The following is a 23,644-nucleotide window of genomic DNA, read 5'->3' as shown; positions in this document are numbered from 1 at the left end:
TTTCACTTTTCATTTTATGTCTTTCTATTTTTCTATAGTGATTATTTTTGTTTATTTTTGTCTACAGGGGTTATCTTGGCAGTAAAATGAAGAATCACATTTTGTTTTTATATTTTAATATCTATATATTTAAAATTCCCTTATAGGTATTATATTAAAATTTTAATTTAAAAAAGCAACAATCTCAATTTGGGCAAGTTATCACAAAAAAGTTCGTAGGATTCATTCAAAAAATATGTACTGGTCATTATTATGTGCCAGATAATATACCAGGAGCTGGGGATATAGCAGTCAAGAAAACAGATAAAAAGTAAATAAAGAATCATTGTCAAAATGTATACAAATAGGTACCATCGTGAGATAAGGAACCAGAAGCTGAAATGAGCAGCTTCCCAAAGTCACAGAGTTAGCAAGAGGTAAAATGATGAACAAACCAGGAAGTTCTTTACCAAGGTATCACCTGAAGTTACTCTTCATACCGTCTTTGTCTATGTACTGGAAAGAGCAGAATGCCTTCCCATTTTAATGATAGGCAAACTAAGGTTTGCAGAATAAAATGGCTTGTCCCAAACAATGTCATTATTAAGTGGCAGAAATAACACAGGGAATAATACAGAATACTAATAAGTGTCCTCTCACATCATGCGACAATAGTGAAGAAGATACGAAACAGAATGTACAGGAAAATATGTTGAATCAAGTAAGATCTAAACAAATATAAGGATTATGGTGATGTGTGTGTCTATAGTTTAGGTATTACATCTGTACTCTACGAAACGTTAAAAAAAACAACTCCAAAAAACTTACAAACTAGCTGGCCTTGCATATTTTTACCCAACACAAAATAAATGTATATAATTGGGTCTGGAACTAGTTTTGAAAACTTCTTCTCTATATACAAGAAACATTTACAACATGTACATATATTTACTTCTCTCCTTTTCATTTGAACTAAACTTCTGTTAGCAGTTTTTAAAACTCTATTAAGCACCACTGCATAAGTTTTTATTATTGAGACCGGAAGCACCTTGGTTTCTCCAGTCCTAAGTGAAAATACTAATGACTGTCTACCAATTACACGTAGACATTTAGAAAATGACAAAGAAACCTTGGAAGCTGGTGGATAAGAAATTTCATTAATATTCCTCTTGGTAGAAGTGTAATATCTTTCTCATTAGAAGTGTGTTTGGTACAATTAGGTATATCTTGGACTCTCTTCAAGAAGACTTAGTTACTGGAAAACTGATAATTAATAAGGCAGTATCATCTATTACATAGCAGGATAGCATTCTAGAAGAATGCAGATATTAAATGAAATATCATGGATCTGTACATCTGTTTTATCAAATATGAAAAATGTATATATCTTTTATGGAAAGTTATTAAAATATGGAAGAGATAGCTCTCATCCTAACCACATTACCTAGAAATTACCTTTTTACCCATAATCACATCACCTAGAGATAATCACCATTGGTATTTAACATATTTCTTTTAATCTCTTTTCTATATACTTATATAATGCTTAGATCGTGTTACACATACAATCTTGTATCCTCCATTCTAAACTAACATTGTATCACTAGCGTTTTCTTAGGACACTAATGTTACTTATAATTATAATTTTTAATGAACATATAATACTCCCTTGTGCAGGTACACCATAATTTACTTATCCATTCTCCTAAGGTTAGAAACTGAAGTGGTTTGTAATATTTCTCAACTAGAAATAATGTCTTAATGAATACCTTGAGCATCAATCATTATTTCACAGAATTATTTACTAGTTTGCCTATTAGATTTACCACATGTGGAAATAAAAATGTTCCATACTCAGCATAGACACACGAATTTTTCCCCAGATGTCTTGAAATGTACATGAGGGGTAATAATTATCAATTTCTTAGTTAGGATCATATAAATATTTCTTTTCTAATTTATTAAAAATAAAAAAATATTAAAAATTCAAACACACACAAAAATCTCAGTTTCATGTGCCCATCACCTAACTTTTAAATGATTTTCAATTAATAGCTGTTCTTATTTCACCTCTATCTGTTTCTCTACCTGTGATTATCTTTGTTAATATGATAAATCAGAAATAATAACCAATTTTTACTTGCTATAGTATTTTTCAAAACACATTTCAAAAGTTATAAACAAGAATACTTGAGTGGTCCTCATTTTCAGATTCTTCATAAGCAAATCTGGGTATTTTATGAAATTAACTTTTTAGTGTCTTAATGAAAATGTCCTTTACGGACATTTTTGAAAAATTATTTTTAGGGTTTTAATGAAAATTAAAATTCAAAAATAGTAAGGCTTAGCCTCTGACGATAAGTACACTGAAAAAAGTACAAAAATAGATCCCAAATCACTAACTCATAGAAAGGAGTATTGCCATAAAAGCTAAGAAATACACAAGCCTGGTTTGTATTTTGTGCTTTGGAAGAGTTTTTTTTTTTTTTTTTTTTTTTACTCATTTCTTCTCATTTTGAACAGTGAGCTAGACCATCTATTAGTAAGAAAGGTGTGCTACAAGAATAAATGTAGACCATTTCTTGCGGCCCTCGTTCTCTGACGACGATGGCCGAGTGGGAACGCGGGTACCTGTAATAACCAGGCATCACGATGTGGACGCCAGCACTGGGCTGGCAGATAGCTGCGGCATCCTTATCATCCATTTTGCGCACGATGTCTGTGAAAGGTCCCGTGGCATTGATAACACACTTGGCTCTTACATCAAATTCCTCCCCTGTGAAAGAAAGCAGCGTCAATCACACACCCCGTTTGTTTCTCTGCTCACTGATGTTTTGGATTATTAATTCATCTCTTAACTTAACCTATGGTGGAGTATACTGTATGCCACAGTAAGTGACACGGGCAACCAGAGTCATTGAGAAGCCACACAAAAGGTGTGCATGTGAGTAAATGTATTGAAACCAAGTCCAAACCGCAGGAAGAAAAACATGCCACTTTTTCATTTCAGCTCTCATTCTAGTTTGCAAAATGCCCGGCATTAAAGTGCCAAATAGGAAGAAAGCGAGTAAATTAGCCGCTTTCTCCTTAAAACTCAAATGTGTGAGCAGTGTTGCTGTGAGATGATATATTTCACAGTGCTGGTTTTGAAGGAAACGATGTAATTTTGAAACTTCGCCCACACGGCCATAGAACTGGACGGGCATGAAAATCTCACCAAAGTTAAAGTGATTGACTTTAACGACATGTAAACGCACTGCTTATTGTCACCTAAATGATACTCTGAAACTTGGCGCATTAGTGAATTTTCTTAATAACATGTTTTTGTAAAGAAAACAGAATGCATTCATAGCTGTGGGAATTTTGTGGGCATTTATTATTATCATGATCATCATTATTGTTTAACACAAAGAGGAAAAATTGCCAGGTCCTACAAGGGAAAATTTTCATGTGAAACCAGTCCTTGTTGACAATAAGGAATATAATTAATAGGACTCTGAAATCTCGCTTCAATAAAAGAGAAGCGACAGAAAAATTATCATTCAGTCTTTATATAGGCAAGGCAAGATGCTAGGAAATCCCTCCCTGCCTGAGCCTTCGCATACCTGTGAGCACGTCCTTGCATCGCGCACCGCTCACGCGCTCCTTCCCTGTCTGGGGGTCTGTCTTCTTGAGCAAGCTCACGACCTCCATGTAATTGGCCGTGGCAGCCCCATACCTGGCAGCAGTGAGAGCAATGGCAAGGTTCATCCGTGCGTCGTTGTGTTGTCCTGCAGCAGGGGAAAGCATCAGAGGAGGGACGGGAGTCACCTCGAGCCACAGACTGGTGGTACGGAAGTGTGTCACAACAGATATGGCACATCTGTCCCTGTCTCCCAGAATATACATGATGGCTAGGCAGCTCTATAGGGCATTATTTGAAAATACATGGTCGTTCTCGGTCAGGCATTTACCTGCCATTTCTGCAAGTGCACTCTGTGTACCACAAAAGGACGAAAAATCTCCCTTTTCTACAGAGCTCACATCAATTATTTGAAAGTTAAGAAATAAGTAAGTATTCTCTCAGTTTGGGAACATATGTATATGTCAGACTTTTCCTAATACAGACAACCCGTATGCAAGAAAGTGAAGCAATTCAAAACTTCAGAATACTTGACACCCCAACTGGTGCTGATGAACAATTTTTATGAATATGTGCTCTATCTAATATTCAAAATCAAGAGCTTAATCTTCCATAGAGAATCGCTCAGTATTCTATAAAAGGATTTTTCTTGGTTTGAATTTCGATCAGAGCCCCTTAAAATGTAACACTTTTTTTAATCGTACATAAAAGGTAAGAAATTAAGCAGGGCAAAATTTAATTACAGAACAATTCCTACCTGTATTGTTAAAGATTTATTGCTGAAAAATCCTAGTTAAAGAAAACTAAGGGGGAGGCGAAGGGGGGAAAGATGATTAATCACTTTAAAATACTGGCATCACTAGAGACTTTTTCTATTTATTATTGCCAGTGGAGTTAACGCTGACCAGGAAGAATTACTCTACAGCACAGGGGCCAGGTTCTCTGTGCCCTGAATAATTAATTACCCAGAGCTAGATGTATTGAAGCAGCGTTCAAATTCCCACACATTGGGATCAGTTCTATCAAGATAATACTGATAAAGGGATGAATTTATAATGGATATTGTTGTTGATTTATGTTGCCAGCATACCAAACATTTAGTATAAATGTTTTATGTAAAGTTTCTTCCTTGTGATTCAGTCTGCACAGGGCCAGAAGCACTACACAGGTAATCGGTTCCAGCTAAAAGGGCACAGTTATAAAGAGAGAATCAATGACAGGGTTCTGCCGCCCCTCCCCACAAACATCTTATTCTAGAACCGCTAAACTAATGCAATCAGCCAAGAAACTTTCCCTCAAAATTAAAGCCTCTATCAAGTGGAGAACGTACGTTAAAACTCAACATGCAAAATAAGGAGTTATTTTATCCAAAAGTTAATAGAATGAAAGTAGAAGAAAACAACAGCAGCAGCAGCTGAACTATAAGTGGGAAGAAAGAAGGGTAGCATTTCTATCAATTTCAACTCAGCACAACCCTAAAGATGCTAATAGTCAGTAGGTACATTTAAAGTTAAGTTTAAGAAACTCACTTTTATTCACGTAGGGCTCATTTAATATTGGAATATGCTTCACAAACAGTCCAAAGAAACAAAATAAAAACTCCATTATAGATCTTCTCTTTAAACTAGAGCGATTACACGTCTAAACTGAAGGAAGTACTCATCCCACCCAATCTTTCTAGTGAATTTATGTACATAATAATGAAACACCCTACGGGTAGTACAAGAAATCCAAGTCATGTTCCTATGGTAGGGGAACTCTCACCCATCCAAGTGCGCCTTGATTTACACACAGGACGGTTCTCTGGAAAGTTACGTGAAAATCAACTATTTTAAATCCTATATGATGTCACTGTTCAAAGGAACCAGGCAGAAAGCCCACTTATTAAATGACAGATCCCTTTGTAAAGTGGCATTATCTATTTACATGATCATCTGGTAATGAAACTCTAACTTTTGAAAATACAAAATCTTTCTTTTAATACCTTTCTAAATTATAAAATCTCATTGGAGCAGTATTGGTATAGTTCATCAAGCTCTACTGTTTCCGTACTAAGATATACCTCCTTAATTAGCTTCCAAATCCCAATCCTTTCGAAGGTAAACAAGATAAACCTCAGTTAAAAGTGTGAGGTGGAAACAAGTTCCCTTGGTCCTTATTTTGCATGCCCACCCAGATACCTAGCAGCATCTGCCTTGACTCTAATCAAAAATGTTACTTATTTATGAAGGCCCTCACCTGCCAAAATTCTCCTACTGCCTTTATTCTACTATAGAGGGTTGTCAAATTATTTACAACTCCCTGAATGTCCATGTCACTTCACACCTTCTTGCCTTTGTCCACACTAATTCTTTTGGCTGGAAAACCTTTCTGGAAGCTCTGGACAGCTCCTATTCCTGTCTCATGAGCTGATTCAATACCTCCCATGAAGACTCTCCTTATCTGCGTTGCATCCCTCCAAGGCCAAGTCGTTCATTCCACCTTCTGCATCAACACTGTACCTTGTACAAACCATTTTTATAGTCTTTATGATACTAGTCATCCCTGTATCCATCGACTTAAAAAAATAATAATAAGCCTTGGTTATGAGTCAGGCACTGTAAAAAATGCAAGGAACCCAGTGGTGAGAAAGATACAGGGAGATCTCGGTTCTCCTGGAAGTAGCATCCCACTGTAATTACTATATATATGATTTCCATGTCTCCTCAGCCCAGTCATGGGAAGGCAGGGTCTTACTTGTTCATCTTTTCTTTTCCTCATTAGTACCAAGCACAGAACAGGCACCCAGTAAGTGTTAAGTTTAGCCAAATTCCATTCCATGTGTTAAATAAACAGGTTTATTTATAGTCTTAGATTTATAGTCTTCTAGATTTATAGAAATCTTATATAATTATATAAAATTTTATAGTCCTTATAGATTTATAGTATTATCTCTAACTATAGAATGGAATGCTTTGTCTCAAGTTAAAAAAAAATTTCAGATATCAGTAAGTTGGTGGCAATAAATTTGAAGGGAGCAGGGAAAGCCCAGAAATGTGTAAAATCTTAACTTAAACGCAAGTTAGCCCTTATATATAAGTTGAATAAGTGGGACAGAAAGAGAAATGGATATGAATGATTCCCTCAAGACTTAACCCTCAAGTTGCCCTTTGCTCTGAAAGGGAATACAAACACAGTTATTATAAGCTCCTAAAAATTGAGGAGTTAAGTAATTTGACTTCTCTCTCGGCCCAGGAGCTCACACCTCTACCCAGAAGTCCCCTCTTTGCAGACATTCAGCTTAATTCATTTACCTGCTTGGATTCAGGGCAGACCTCCCCCTCCCCAACCCACATTAAATTCACCCTTTACCCTGAGATACCCAGATGCTCACAGTGTATGCTTCCTGTGATAAGTGGTATATTTTCACTATTCTTAACTAAATCCCCCCCAACTCCCTTTCCTGACATTTTGAAAGGTATCTATATGCCTCCTGTAATTTTATTTCTGGAGTAAAAAGGTTTTGACAACACTGCATGTCATTGGAATGCCATACAATAATCTCAACTCCCCCACCCAATTGATCTGCTTATTAAGTTTGGATTTTCAAATGCCTTAGAGCCAGGCAACATGATACTATTCACTGATCAGTGAATAGCTTTACGTTGGCACTTACACAAGGACCCAGACGGGGACTGTGAAAATCTGTTTCCTACTCTGTTCTCCTTTTGCACTTGAAATCTTACATATGTGCACGTACTGAACTTACAACTAAGACGAGAGGAAGCACACAGGAGGTGGAACTATAACTGTTTTCCCTTGTTTAGAAAAACAAAATATAAAATCTACCCACCAAAGAGATGAAGGTCAGTAGTGGCAGAGAAGGATTTTGCCTTAGTCCGCAATGGCCTTGCACCCAGGATGGTGAGAGATATTTTAAGTGAAAAACATTTTAAGATGTAATTTTCTATAAGATAGGCCTCAAATATAAATATTTTGGAGACAGAGCAATATAGTTCTCCTCAGAAGGTTTCAAAGTTTGGCAAAAGTTAACATGCAAAATAGCTGAAAAAAAGAGAAACAATCATTGAATGTATTAAAAAAAGTTATAAGAATGAGTAAATATGAAAGAACCCTATGTAACAAATTAGCTGGCATTTTCCTGGTCCTTCAGATCTAAAATTCCATGATGCTCTGAAATCCTACATACAATCTTCTTTTAATACAGCCTACTGTTAAATGGCCATTTACATAGATAGCCACAGACCAATCTATGGACCCAGAAACCATATAGAAAATTTGTTAGCAAAAAATTAGTTCTTAATTAATAACACCGTCCATAACTTTATCATCAATAAAAAACTGCCACTGTGGAAATGCTGAGAGTATTTCCTTCCACCTCCCTGAGCCCTGACCTGGGTCTTATGCAATCACGTGGTTACTTCTAGCAGAGGGAAAAAGGATGCTAGTGTGAAAGAATACCTCCCTAAAGCTTTAATCCCATTTCTCACAAAATTCACAGGGCATGCTTTATTGTCTCTGACTGACACTGAGTGACACAATGACCTCTCTGAAGCTTCTTAACAGTCTGGCAAAGGTAATTCAAAGGCTAACACACCAAACTCAAGCTGATTTAATATAACCATTATATTTAAAATTTTCCTTTCTCATGGGAAGAGTGCAGGTAGAGGCAGAGCAAAATAGGGGTGTGTGTGTGTGTGTATGTGTCTTTGTGTAAGGAGATTACTAAATTCTGGTTTAAGCACATACGATGAGTAAGCTTGAAAAGGAAAAGTCAAATGAGAACATACTTTTCACGTAAATTATAACAGAATGCCATTTCCCCTAAAACTAACTTATTTATAGAAACAATTATTTGTGTGGGGAGTGGAAGGGATCAGGGAGACGCATGAAACAGTTTAGGGAGAATGTACCTTACAAGACACAGCTCTGGGCTTGGGATGATTGGGTCATAAGTTTTGAGTGAGTCACTAACCTGGTTGGAAGAATGTAAGTGATGCACTGCATTCCTCTGGGTTTCAGTGTCCTATAAACGGACAGGAGCTGGGTGGGAGCCTCTGAAATTATACAATGCATGTAATGGCTACTCTTCAATAGCTACCTCTGTCTTTCAAGATTTCACTTGCAATCTTTTCCTCATTTCTGATTTCTCTGACTTTGGCCCAGCATGTTTTAAAAAGGATTGGGATTAATGAAGACCAAAAGATAGGTGCTTTGTAAAGGAAATCAGAAAAATAAAATGAGAAATAATATTCTTCCATTAGATCTAGAATTATAATGAAATCTTGATTTGATTAGCTTTTATGAGCCACATACTATACTGCAAAAAATTGTCCCAGTTCTTCACCCCTTCCTGTATCCATGCCCATTGCCAAGAGTCTTCACAGTGTAGGTTCCCACTTTGCCTCTGGACCCAGCCATGTGAAATTGTTTTGGTCAAGGGAATGTTAGTAGATGTGATTTAAAAAGGAGGCTCTGCCAGTGCCATGAAAATGACATGCCCAGGCTAGCCTGCTGGTGCCAGGAGGACAATGAGAGGCCTGTGGTGAATTGCCCCAGTCATCCCAGCCCAGGCCATCCTACATCAGCTGACAGACAGTGAGTCTCTGCTGAACCTCCAAACATGAGTCCAAGTTCAGCGGAGACCAGAAGAATTGCTGAGCCAACCCCAGACAAGATCAGAAGAACCACCTAGATGAACACTCCAATGCATGAGCAATTAATCCTAATTGTTTTCATGCTGCTTAGGTTTTATGGTTGTTATGTGGAATTGTGGCAACAGATAACTTATACAGGCAATGTAGCCAATTTTCTAATAACATCAGGCCCAGCTTAAAAACAGGTTCTATCTTCGAGACTGCATTCTAAGATGGCTATTTAGAACACAATTAATTGTCCTATAGAAATGCTATAAATAGATGGTGGTAGGTGATTAAATTGTGGCACAAGAGCTAGTTAGTGCATAGGGTACCTGAATAAGGAAATTAATAACAGCCTCAATGCCCACCACCCCCTACATTCACCCTAAATCTCCAGGCTGACCAAAGCGTTCATCCTTGAATAAAACTCAGCTCTTTCACACCTCTGACTTTTCACTCATGGTATCCCTACTCCATGGAACATCTTACCCTTCCTGGTAAACTATTCAAATGTTCATCTTTCTTTCATGAAACCTTCCCTGACTCCTCTCAGACACAACAGCCTTCTCTCCTCTGTGCTTCTATGGCACTATGTACATATCCTTATTACAGCACAAACTATTTTCTAAATAATTGCATTCAACACTCACTCATTTATTGAGCAAATATGTACTACATGCTTTTAAATGTGCCAGGGATTATGCTAGGAGCTGGATTTACAACAGACACCCAAACAGACATAGTTTCAGGCCTAGGGCACCTTGATTCTAATAATATGTTCCTAGAAGATAGAGGGCATCTTATTCAATTTTGCTTTACCAGTGCCTAACATAGCATTTGCTACCTGGTAGACATTCGGATATTTGATGAATGCATGAATAAATGAATGAACATGATTATACAACACAATCACAGGTCAGAGATTGTTCAAATATGGGAAATGTGCTCAGGTCTTAGAGATTCTAGGAACAGCTCCTAACCCCTAACCCTACCCCCACTATAGCTGTGGTTTCCACTGAACCAAGGGACTATGGTCTCTCTACCTAGCTACCCAGCAGACAATAGAAACAGGATGTCTCCTACCACAAACTTTTTGGTCAAAGTACAAGCGAAAGAAAAAGGCTAGTGATAAAGTTAAAGCAAGCAAGGGCTTGATGTATGATCAGAACAGCAAGTGGCATATCCCTTTAACAAATATTGATTGAGGACATATTATGAGCCAGGCATGATGATAGGCATTAGGGATCCACTGAGTAGGGAAAATAAGCTAACCCTGGTCTCTGCTCTATGGAACCACATTCTAATGGGGAAGACAGGTAAAGTCAAGTAAAACAAATTAAAGACAATTACAAATTGCAATAACGGCAACAGAAGGGAAAATAGGGGGCAGGGAGAGCAACAACCTGGGGGGTTAGGGAAGGCGGGGCAGTTAGAAAAAGTGGTCAAGATAAGCAAGAAGTAGAGAAATGCAGGGAAGATCAAGTCCTAATAGCAAGACCACCACCTATAAACTTTAATCACTGCTAATGTGCAGTTATATCCAAAGCTTATATGAAGCATAAACTATCAGAAATGTGACTATGGTATTAGCACAGCTACATTTGATTAAACAGTGTCTGCAAAGTGATTTTTTGTCATTCATACTTTAAAGCAGTCACCTGTAGTTTATATATATCAATACTTATCAAGAATTAGGTTTAGAAATCTTCCTGGGCTGATGTACATTTTTGCAGGAAATGTCTTCTAGTATAGACTGGTGAAACTCAAAAGCATAATATTCAAAGTTTATGAATTGGAGTAATTTGCTGTCACTTATCCATACTACAGTTCTCAGGAAGGGACACCTGTTAGCCCTGAGCATGTAATCATTTTTATTATTAAATACAAAGGTACAATTAAATACAGGCACAGAATGTGACCTGCATCATAATTCTGCCCAGCCCTTCCCTTCACAATATCCTTTTCATTATCGCAGGCCTTTTGTTCCTTCATCTTTCTTTTGTCTCCCCCTAAGTTTTTGAATAAGCTATTTACAACCTGAATAATTAGCAATCAGCGTGGATCTGTGGTCTCTGGCCCCGTGTAAACGAAACACTGTGAAGTGCCTTAACATGACATATTTAAGTACATAAAAGTTTCTATACCCTCAGGGCTTTCCTTTCTTGAAAAAGTTTTAAATGAATCTAATGAAGAGTAAGTTTTCTACCTCTCAGATACTTAGGAATCTAGCTAGATTTGAATGAAAATAAAACCACATTTAAACTTCAAACAACAGAATGCTTTGGGTATTCATTTTCTCTCATCTGTGCAAAAATGTCTATACATCAGTTTACGGTAAAGACCCCCTCCCCTCCCATACAGAACAATTAATTCTCTCTCTAGTACAAGTCAAAAATAGGTTTTTATACTTTTAAGGAAGAAAAAGGAAAAAGGAGCAATGTGACAAAAATTAATTGAAATGAAGTTGAAAAGTCAGGAAGCGTGACACACTATAGAGATTCTTTACAGACCATACATTTATGTGGCCTAAAGCCACAGGTCATCCTCCTTAGTTGTTTGTGAGATGCACCAAAGTCACTGATAAGCACCTTTGAGGGTAAGGGTCTTTCTTTACTGAGAGCAGCCGTCTGGAATGCATGGCATCTTAACCCAAGATAACTGACCTGAGGATGCTTGAGATTTATTTCTTTAACAATTATATTTACTAAACACCTACTATGTGCCGGTCAGTGAGCTAAGTATCACTGTGGGGCGCAGATCGAAACGGACTGGCTCAGCTACCCCAGGACTCTGAGAACAAGAGCAAGTTTACAGTCCAACTTGGAAAGGTCGCAAGTTCCAAAAAGTCTCTCCATTTCTGAGCACTTTTCCTTTCTCTTTCCTCTGCAGTTTTCCTAAAATATCACCAAGCATAGTGCTCCAGACATACCTCTCTTTCTCTCTTATGTTACAGGAAGATCTGCAAGGCTTTGTTCATAGGAGTGTGGACTTAAGTTCAAGCCTCATCTCAACCAACCGTGAAACCTCACGTTAGTTGCTTCATCTAAGGTGCTAGTCACTCATCTATACAGGGGGAATGACAATGGGATTGACAGAGGTCGAGGAGTGAGATAGGGAATGTCTGTTCTGACATCATAGTTCTCAATAAACATTAACTATTATTATTAAAAGGTTAAAAAATGTACTGAAAAGTCAAGATCACTTTGTACCTTAATTAAAAGATATCGCTACTGCCCAAAATACTTAAAAAATAAAAACAAAAAGAAAGCTCTGTATATTTTCTAGTTCTAAATGGTTTCTTGCTCATCAATCTGGCAAGCTTTTCCTGAAACGTGTTGACAACTAATCTCTAATCTCTGCACTTCCTGAACACTGCCTACTCTTTTTTGTTTCTCTTTCTTTCTCTCTTTACGTTTTACCACTGATGCGCAAGGTATTCTTTTCTGTGTGCCACCAAGGATAGGAAGACAGGGGAGTGATTTTCAATCCAGAAGAAAAACAGCGTTGACAGGATAACAGAGTGTTTGGAAATATAAGAATCACCAAGTCTTCATCCAGAGGACTTCATTTTCTTTTAAAAATGGGGAGCCTCTGCCAGTTTCTACCAAGGAAATCAACACTTGCTATAAACTGAGAAAAGTCAAAAGATCCAAGTTCTAATGCCTCAGAGAGCCACTAACCGGATGTGTTTCTGTAACAAATAACTGTCTGGGTTTTGTTGGTTTGTTTTTGCTTCCCAGCATCCCCCCTTCTCCCCATCACAGAAGCCTCGCAAGAGGTAGGGTCTACCCGTCCCCCGCACACGGACCTCTAGCCCCACTCCGCCAATCGGATGCTCCCCACACAGACTTCAATCTAGAGCTAGTGACCCAGAGAACCGGACACGGAGAATTCAAAGGTGGAGGCCAAAGGCGGAGGCGGCACCATCCCGTACTAGGGGAATGGGGACAGAGATGCCAACAGCGATGGCTGACCGAGACACGAGGGGCGGTAATCAGCGTTAACGTCTTTGGTGCACCACTTCTGGGATAGGATTGCGCCTGCAGCTTTGGATGCTGCAATTATTTATATCTTCAGCAGCTTTCCCAGCATCGCTGCCTGCTGTTCAGGTCCCCTCAGAAAGGTTTTTTCTCCTTAAGTCAGCCCAATTTATTTTTCTTTTGCCTGTGACTAAAAACCTGGGCCAGTCCCAAGCCCTGTGCTTCAGTTTCCTCACTGCTGGAGCCACAGAGTGGAACTTCATGATCTCTCTGGTTCCTTCCAGCTCTACCAATTTTATAAGCTGCCATCCCAAAATGTCAAATAAGCCAACTGAGAGTCGAATTCTATAACGAAGGAAAAGAAAGCCTTCAATGGGAAACAGTCGACCTCTCATAAAAGGACTGGCAAAAGCGAGCGATTCCTTTCACTTACCTGGAACCATCTCCCAGGCCCCGTCTCCTCATTTGTGTGTGAGTACATGCACATAACTTTTTACAAACCCACTGGAACGGCTCCACCTGCCCCAGGGGGTGATTCTGAGTGTGAGCTACATAATAAATAACATGGAACCGTGTCCTAAGGACCAGCTGGGGAATTCTAACTGGAAGCAACCTTTTGAGAAGCTTTATCTGTTGCAAGTGAGTCCTGTATCGTATCAGATTTCTGCCTCTAATCACGGGAAGATTCTACACCTTATCAAGTTGTTATCAAATCAGTCTGACCAGAGCCCAATGTCCTGATTGAAAAGAATGTGTACTATCACATGAACAAGAAAAGCAGGCTCTCAGCCCAGGGAGAGCACTGGGCCTGGAGACTCAGAACACCTGAGTCCAGGACACAGCAAGCCACAGACTGACTTGATGCTGGACATATCCCTTTACCCGTCAGAGCCTGTTTCTTCACCTGCAAAGCAGAGTTGACACCAACTTCTTTGCCACTGAAATGGTCAGGTTAGAGCGTACAGGGAAGCATTTGTAAACTGGGAAGCACTGTGAGAATGAAGCTATTATTGTCAACAAAGATTTCCTTCTACTAAGTTTACCTTCCCTCTCTCCTTTCGTCTGAGATAGTCTTTTACTTGCTACCCAAATCATAAGCGTTCCTCAGTTTTCAGAATAATACCTCTGACCAACCCAGATTCAATGTTTATTTAGAAACTTAATTTGGGGCTTGAACTCCAAAACAGGAAGAAAAGTAAGAATTTAATTCTCTTTGTAACTACAAAAACAAAACCTTCAGACTCATTTGACAAATAGACCTTTAACAGATATTGTTTCAAACTATAGTAAAAAATATCCAATTGCTTTTGCTTGAACTTGCTAAGTACTAAATAAGCAAAATCCTCATCTTAATTTGGTCATTTAAATAGGTTTGCCCTGCTGGAAATTTTTTCTTTTGTAACAGCAATCGTGAGTCATGGATGACTCATGTGAGCCACATGGATGTTTTGTTTCTCCCAGGAATTAATAAATTAAGGGCAGGGACTTAGTTCTACCCACCGCAGCCATCACCACCACCGATTTACCTCCAGGAAGGACAATAGTGCCAGGCATGTAGGAAGGTGCTAAAACATTTGTTGTCTAAAGTAATCAATTTATAATTCAATAGTCTGTGCACTCAGCTAGTGCCCATCAATTTAGCAAAGCCTTATCACCCTGAGAGAAGTGAAAAAATAGATACTGTGAATCCTTACAGCCAAGATCACATGATGAGGCAGAAGACCGAGGTGCAAATACTGTGAGAACTAGCTTAATAGGGCTCTTCCTTTAATGTCACTACCTACCTGCGAACAGCTAGTAGAATATCTGACATCGCCAAGATAAAAAAAACAGAAAGTTTATACACAATGTAGTTATCAATGAAATCATGTCAATATTGCAACCACACACATCAAATACTACGCCAGATGCTCTAGCCATATTTTTAAAGCCAACAGATTTGTTCTTCTGGAAAGATGAACACAACCGAGAAAAAAAAGACTAGACATAGTAAGAAAAAAAGATCTTCTACTTTGAGAAAGTAGCTTGAGTTGTAACTTACTGATGACTCAGTATGACTGTTCATACTGTTCAAAAGACTAGAAAATAGATAACTGCATTCTATTATCTAATTTGAAAATGTTCATTTCTAAGTAAAAGAAAACAACCCATTTCCTGACACACGCATAACGAAGTTTTGTTTCATTGCTCTAACCTTCAATGATACTTCAACTTCTGGCTGGCCAATCTGCAACTCATAAAATTTGGATATGGACAGTGTATTAGATGACATTGAAAATTCTCTTTAATTTAGTTGGGTATAATAATGGCACAGTAGCTTTAAATTATTAAAAAATAAAGAATAATCCTTATCAGTTAAATATGCTTTAAAATGTTCTAGGTGTGGGGATGGCACACTTTTTCTTTAAAGCCATTCGATCTCTATTGACCTATTCAACTCTGCTGTTGGCAATACCTAAATGAATTAGCATGGCTGTGTTCCAATAAAACTCTATTTTACAGACACTGAAATTTAAATTTTATGTAATTTCATGCCACAAAATTTAACCATTTAAAAATATAAAAACCATTCTCGCATACAAAATAAGAGGCAGGTAGGGATTTGACCTCTGCTCTAGGAGAAAAAAAAAAAGAGAGTGGAGGGAAAGAGAGGGAGGGAGGGAGGGAATAGATAAAATAAGAGTACCCGTGAGTTGATAATTGTGACAGCTGGAGATGGTACACATCAGTTCAAAATCCTACTTTCCTTCATGTATGTTTGCAAGCTTTGATAATAAAAACTTAAAATTTTATAAATCAATGAAGGGAATCCTTTCACAATGTATATGTATATCAAATTATCACATTATATACTTTTAAATATCTTACAACTTTATTTTTCAATTATACCTAAATAAAGCTGGGGGCAGGGAATTAAAGCTTTAAAATGGGAAAGAGGAAGGAAAGAAGCAGGGAGGAAGGATGGAGGGAAGGAAAGGAAGATTATTTTTGCTGCCACCATCACCATTATGCTTATGGGGCTCCCAGTGACAAATCTATAGTTAATCTGGTTCATGTGAAGTTTCCTTTACCCTGACACGTGTTGTCAAACTTTCCACACCAATAAAACGTGGTTGTTTAGAACGCCCTCTCTGGGGGAAAATAAATTCACAATAGAGCTAATCAATGCTCCTGTACTTGAGAAAGACATTTCCAATATTCTACACAGTTTGATTGAAATCTGCAAAATAAATATTTAAGAGTTTAAACAAGAAAAGATTCAATAAATAGGCTATAGACTCATTTCTGATAAACTCTTACATAAATTAAAATTAAATAGTACCATTAAAACAAATTTTTCACCAAAAAGGTTTCAATGAACGTCAAAAAATTTTCCTTTTGTCTCTGAAATTCTGGAGCATGGTAACATGCAGCAAGACTCAAATGTAAAAAACTAACTAAAAACAAACGAACAAAAACTAACCACACCCTCACATTTCTAATAATTTCTTATAAAAAAATAAAGTTAGATGCTACACAATGCCACACCAAATTGAAAATACATTTATTAGTTTTACTTTCAACTCTTAAATACAAGGCTGGGACACACCATAACTATTAGTAATGTTTTCACTTTTGTTTTAAAATGAAAAGTAAAAACAATACCACGCTCCAGCGAGCAGAGTTTCTTTCCCATATACCCAGCAATTCTCAAAGTCTTCCTGGAAATGCTAGTCAGTGGTTACTGTCAAAGAAAGATCATACTAGTTTCTATCTGAGACGGTCAAGATACACTCACCCAGCTATAATTACTGACAACCTTCAACTTGTAGGCTCAGCCCTAAGTAGTCCCTGAGTGAATCCTGATGGCACGTGACAATATACGAGGAGTCCCAGCCCTCCAGAATTAGAATCTGCCCACAAACTGTTACCTGCCTCCCGGGAATCCCTAGACAAGGGAATCCCTGGTGTTTACCAGGTTGCAGTCTCTCCTGCCATATACACCAAGCATTAGAGTCCCTGCCCAATATTGGACTTGCACTCTATGTTCCTACTTAGACTAGAACTCTGCTCTCATCTCAGCTTGCTTGACTAGAGCTCTGACATTCTGCCTAGCTCTTCCTTCAAGTACTGGCCCCTCTCTCTCTCCATTTCAAGGAGATGCCTAGTATCCCCCGTAGATTCCCCCTTCTGCCAAAGAATCCCCAAAATGCTGCCATGCACTTGCCTCCACGGAGCATCACTTCACTGAGAAAACTGCTTCCCTGCTCAGACCCACCATCAGTCTCCCGCACACAGATGAGGACGGGGCTGAGGAGTCCTGGGGTTGCCACGTCAGCTGAGACAGGTGGTTAGGACTGCTAGCCACTCCCCTTGGAAGACTGCTCATAGCCAGGCTAGACCTTGAGCCTGCCTGCTCCTGGTTCACTTCTCTGCTTCTACCAACCTGCCTTGGGAGAGCCCTGCCCTCAAAAGTTATTGAAGGGTGTCCATATTTTAAGGGTAAGAAACAGTTTAGCGGACTTCCCTGGTGGCGCAGTGGTTGAGAATCTGCCTGCTAATGCAGGGGACACGGGTTCAAGCCCTGGTCTGGGAAGATCCCACATGCCGCGGAGCAACTAGGCCCGTGAGCCACAGTTACTGAGCCTGCGCGTCTGGAGCCTGTGCTCCGCAACAAGAGAGACCGCGATAGTGAGAGGCCCGCGCACCGCGATGAAGAGTGGCCCCCGCTTGCCGCAACTGGAGAAAGCCCTCGCACAGAAACGAAGACCCAACACAGCCATAAATAAATAAATAAAAGTTTAAAAATCTTAAAAAAAAAAAAAGAAAAAGAAACAGTTTAGCGGATCTAGCCACGGTTTAGGGCTGCCACATATAGCTATCTATAAGAGTAGATTCTGTGAACGTCTTACTGCCTACAGAAAATACGAAAAAGAATCACTCATCTACCCTTTATCAGTACCATAGTCCAGGATACAAATTCAAAGTCAATTTTACTTTATGAGGTTTAAGTTCACCTGGTCATAAATAAAAAATTTAAGTGTCAAAAATATTGAATTCTAATTAAAAACCTAAGCCTAAGAATCAAAGACCCAAACAGACTATTCACCTTGAGAGGCCAGATTATAATACATTACTCCATTAAAATACAACTTAAAATGCAGCATATTAGTCTTCAACTTAACATATGTCTCAAAACTTCTCAGGAGCACTGCACAAAGACGCTTTTGTAAAACAACCTCACAGCACTTTGATGTGACCGTATGTTCATTAAAAGGAAGTATTACTACTTACATACATAAGGTACATAATGAATTCAGTATGTGTCTAGAGTTGGCTAGTGCTATTAAAGCACACGCCAAAAGCACAGACTATAAATCAAAATGCGATTTGTCAAAGTAAGATCTTAATATGATACAGGTTAGAAATAAATAAGTAAACCACTGATGTTCTGATATGGAATTAGTGAGGAGAGCTAAGCCCAAACTGAGACCAGGTGGCAGGTGACATCCCTTTGTTCTATCTATAGCTTTGGCTATTCCTCTCTCTCTTCCACCTGGATAAGTACAAAATTAGCATGCACCAGGCATTCTTCACTCCCCCAAGGGTTTATATCTCTAACACTGCTTTAAAGACTGATACGCTTTCCAAAATGTTGACATAAGCCAGTTGGGCAGTTATGGAGTTTTTAAAGCCCACGTTACCGAAGTTTTTAAAAATCTAGATTTCTCTTAAAACAGAATTTGTAAACCACTTGACATTAGTTTATTAACTCACTTCCAAACTGAGGACAATTTAACAAAAGACCAGAAAGGGCTGACATATAGTAAATAAAAAGGCCAAGCCACAAAGACAACTATCAAAAATATAAGAAAATCTAGTCAGTGAATGTTGGAGTTGTCAAGGAAGTGTGAGCAAAGAGACGGATACCGCTCCATGTATTACACCTTCTTTTTCCTACCTCTTCACCTCTCTTTCAGCCTGGGTTCCTTCAAATCAGCATAAAATCTCATCCAAGACTCTCCCACTAACCACCCAAATATGGTCCCTAGATTCTGAGTTCCCTGCATCAAATGCTGTTTCATTCACTGATGCCCACTGCCTACATAACTCAAGCTTAACTCCATAGCATAGTACACCTGATCCTCCAGGATCCTGGCCCTGTTTGCCACTCCGCACCTCTACACCCGATGCTCACACTCTATACAACTGCTTCCTGTACTCCGTGTGCCTTCATGCCTTTGGCCACAATGTTCTTCCACATCCTCCCTCACTGACCTCACCTCGCTATACTACTCCATCTTAAAATTTGGTAAAGTATTGCTTCCTTATGGAAGCTTTTCTAGGTCTCCACAACCACCTTAGGTATATGCCTCTTGGAGAATTTCTCACATGTACGGCAAACCATTGATTTCCGTGTCTGTGTTCTCCAAAGAGCTTTTGGAGGGAAAGAAACATTTTGCGTTATTCTGTGTATCTCCAGGACCTATCAAATTGCCTGGATTTTACATGGTGCTAATATATGCTTACTGAATAGATACATAAATAAATAAAATTGCTAGTCATAGAAAAAAAAACTAAGAACACTATCCTAACTAGAAAGATATGAATCTACACATTATTTCAGCTTGCTTTGCAAATGCTTTCCTTGCAGTCCTTCTAAACATCCCAAGACTAATACATTAAGGCCAATCTTGATGAAGAAAGTCAGAATTAATGAAAAGAAAACCTTAGAAAGGGCTGGTACTCAGTTTTACAGTCTACACAGACATGACAATCATACAGCTTACGCCTAGACCTAGAGTAGGCACACTTCAATTCAGAAGTAACACATGTCAACATTCAGTCAACTCCTTTCCAAGAATCAGAAATCAGGAAGTTCAGCAGTGTTTACGGGGAAATTTGTTTGTTTGTTTTGTTTTGTTTTGTTTTTCCCATCTGAGTCCTGGATGGACTCAAAGTCTATGAGGTGAAACGTAGGCTGGTCAAGAAGCCCTGCAGTTTTGCGAGGAGCATCTTCAACAGCAGAAACATGAGGCTAAAATTCAACTACTGCTTATAAGCCATTTTCCAACATTTCTTCAGAAGCTCTCACAGCTCATGCATTGATGGGGGAAAATAAGGCTTTTCACGGTTTCCCTTTCATAGATTGATCAAATGTACATACAGAGACCACCCGGGTGGATCCAAGGGCTCCTCAGTGCTACAATGGTACAGAATTTTCTGGAGGAGCCCTGTTTTATTCTGGACACAAGGATCCTGGACATAAGGAAACCTGAAAGCAATGAGAGTGGTCACAATCCACTGGACGAGGGAGAGAAGCACTCAGTGCTTCAGTGGCTGCTGCTTCCTCCAGCCCTGGGAAACGTCCCTCCCTGTGGAGCTGGAGGATGGATTTGAAGGTCTGCGGTAACTTAACCTCCCCAAGGCCGCCTTCAGCCCTCACATGCTGACAGAGATCTTCTCACCCAGACTGACTACCCTACACGAAGTGCCATAGGTCTCTCTGAGTGCGACTTAGGAAAACGTTTATGGCACCTTGTTTTAATATGTGCCTCTGCCCCATCCTAGACAAGGCACCATTTCCATACGAAATACGGGTAGTAGAGGTGGAGATTAGAGCATGTTTTTTCCCCCCAGCTCTCTACTACTCAATAGCCTTCCACATTCCTGTCACTTTGTTGGTTCTGCTCTGAATTCCTGAGACTTGGTTGCACCTCGTTTCTGGGTGGCACTGCTCTCTGCTTTGTAGCTGCTGTTGCAGCCAGAAGAACAATTTCAATAAGAGCTGACAGGATCAGGCCCCTGTGGTGTCTCTAAAATTTCAAGTTCAGTTTCTGTGAAAAATGCTTACAATGCCATAATTCAAACAGAATTAAGAGGAGTAAATAGTCTGAAATTTGTAGCTCAAAATGTGCACATAGTGAGGGAAGACCACCTACTCAAAATCGGATGGCCCGGGAGCATTGGGGGAGGGTGGCATCACGGAGAGCCACCCAGCACACAGAAGGCCCTCAGGAACAATCACATGCGCTCAAAGGCTTGAAGATACTTGAATAACAAAAAGGGGACCTAAGTTTACCCACCCCTCCTACCATGAAATATAAGAAATCTGCAATGGAAAGACAAATAAAAATGACTGCTTTTATGTATGAAAAAAAAAAGGGGGGAGTGGAGAAGATAAGTTTCAGACAAAAGTCTAAATCGAAATGTATGGGGTAAGTTAATGACGTTCACATTTGTCGGGGCTGGAGAGAAGAAAGGGCCAAAGTTACGTTAAGCAGCAAATGTAGCAAAATAAAATAAACTTCAGAGAATGAGGTATTTAACTGTATCTAGGTATTTATATATTTTAAATATTACTCTAAATTGTATGTTTGTTTCATTATATTTGTGTTAATAATGTTTACGCTTGGCTCCTTTTAAGTAAGATCTTTTGCTACTTAAAAAAATAGACATAATTGAGTGGCTAAATGTTCTTCTCTCTTTATTCATACTGAAGGATCGTGAAGACATGAGTTTTACCCAAAAGAGACGAGAAAAAGGAATATACAAATAGAAAATAGAGGGAAACGATAAAAATATATATTAATCTTGCTTTACACCAAACATGTTTCTTATAACCCCCATGTACTGTTATTTATTTTTTTAAATGTTTTTTGAAGAGGCAACTATTGAAAAGGATAATTTGGGTTTATATTATTCTCTTAAGGGGACAGGAGTAGTGAATTTGTCTGATTTGTAAATCCTGAGGGTATTCAGATTACTTTTTAAATAATAATGTATTTACACCCCTTCTTTTGCCAAAACAGATTTGAGGTAACTACTGAGGTACAATGCTTTGCACACAAAAAATTATCGAGAGAGAGAGAGAGAAAACCCTCTGGAGCCTCTTCTCGGCTGACTTTCAGTCACAATTTGTCCTCTGTAAGGAAAAGGAAAACTGCATGAAATCCTAAGCCCACTCATCACTGTATTTCTCAGGTTAAAAATGAGAAGAATTTAAAACACCTGGGAAATAGGAAGTTTCTGGTTTACTGAGAGGCTTCCGAGTTACCTATCCCAAGTCAATTCAGGGTTGTGTATTAATCATCTTTGACATAAAGACATAAAGTACAAGTTATTTGACTTGTTCTTAACCTGACAGCTGCTCATCTAATGCTTGTGCTCTTTTATAATTTTCTAATTAAAGACTTATTCTTCTGAATAGACAGTAAATTACACACTGGTAATACTTTTCCAGTGAATGCAAGACTACCTCTTTGGTTTGGGATAGTAGAGAAGCAGTAGTTATACAAGTTGTGTGGGAAGTCAGTTGTGTGTTTGTGTGTGTGTATTTAATGTGCAAAGCTGAGTTTGTTTTAAAGTAAGTGGTTGTGTGGTTCATATATTCTGTGGGTGGATATAACGATCTACAGAGTGTTTTACTAATGTAAAGTGTGATATGAATAAGTATTAATAGTAATAATGAAACCAGTTTGAAATTCACATTATAAAATAGTGGTTTATTTGGCACCAGAGAATATAATCTACCAAGGTTTCATTTATAAGAACTATGTACCAATGCCTTTTTTCAGTTTTTCTATATTACATTACCAGGGCTTGGTTCTAGAATTTCTAGTTGAAACTAACATAGGGGGTTTTTAATTGAAGAGATGTTTTTATTACTGCTATTTCTTGTGAGGGTAGATACCAGCCTGGCCTTCTGTTACACTAAGAAAGCCGCTGTGTGTCATGTGCAGAGCAATTAAAAATGGATTTGACTCTTGTTGTTCTCTCTCTTTCTTCCTTTTTCTAAACGTTTATCTGTGAAAAGACTCTCGAACCCCTTGAAAGAATTCTAGAAAACATGCTAGAGTGGGTAGATCAGTGGGTACCTGGAGACTGTGCCGATAGATCCGTGAGGTGTTACATTGTCATACAATAAAGTAGCAAGAAAAACAGCTTCTGAAGACCAATCACTATACCTTTTTTATTTCCTAATTATTTCCCCATATTCCAATGGCAATTATTTCCTTCTTCCTTTCTTTCCAAAAATGATGTAAGAGACTATATTTCTGAAGGAGAACTCCTTTGAGACAACTGTACTGGATAGTTACTTTAAGCTTCGATATGCAGTTCATTTAAACATTTCTTGGGAGTCTGTTTTCCCAATGTCTCTAAAACAAAAGTAGAAAATCCCTCAAACTTTTAAGTCTTAACTGTAAACTGCAATTAATTAGTTTCATGTCTAAAATTTTTTTAATGCACCATTAATATAAAGAATATAAAAATAAAATGTTACTAAGAAGTGTATAATTTCATGTATTGGTATAAAACAGATCCATCTATTTAAAAGACTATAATTAACATGAATATTTAGTCTGAAGTTTGGCTTTCGACACAAGCAGATGATATGTACTAGGTTTTAGCAAGTTTAAACAAACCAGAGAATAATGACAATA

The 23,644-nt window shown here is 38.4% G+C and overlaps 1 protein-coding gene across 7 annotated transcripts in view; it reads right to left on the bottom strand.

Moving 5' to 3' along the window:
- The window catches only part of GPD2 (glycerol-3-phosphate dehydrogenase 2), a 137,683-nt gene that overhangs the window by 32,107 nt on the left and 81,932 nt on the right, over nucleotides 1-23,644 (bottom strand). For all 7 annotated transcript variants that reach the window (XR_005020645.1, XM_036858311.1, XM_036858307.1 and 4 more), the window contains exons 7-8: nucleotides 3,585-3,749; nucleotides 2,611-2,755 (exon numbers count right to left, since the gene is read on the bottom strand). Coding sequence is in view for 6 of the 7 variants with exons in the window: in XM_036858311.1 (XP_036714206.1) it covers nucleotides 2,611-2,755; nucleotides 3,585-3,749 (310 nt within the window). In the remaining variant the exon portion in view is untranslated. The remainder of the gene's footprint in view (nucleotides 1-2,610; nucleotides 2,756-3,584; nucleotides 3,750-23,644) is intronic.

The sequence above is a fragment of the Balaenoptera musculus genome, chromosome 7, assembly GCF_009873245.2.
Source record: "Balaenoptera musculus isolate JJ_BM4_2016_0621 chromosome 7, mBalMus1.pri.v3, whole genome shotgun sequence".
In the NCBI taxonomy this organism is placed as follows: Eukaryota; Metazoa; Chordata; class Mammalia; order Artiodactyla; family Balaenopteridae; genus Balaenoptera; species Balaenoptera musculus.
This window is presented reverse-complemented; position numbering and strand designations above follow the sequence as displayed.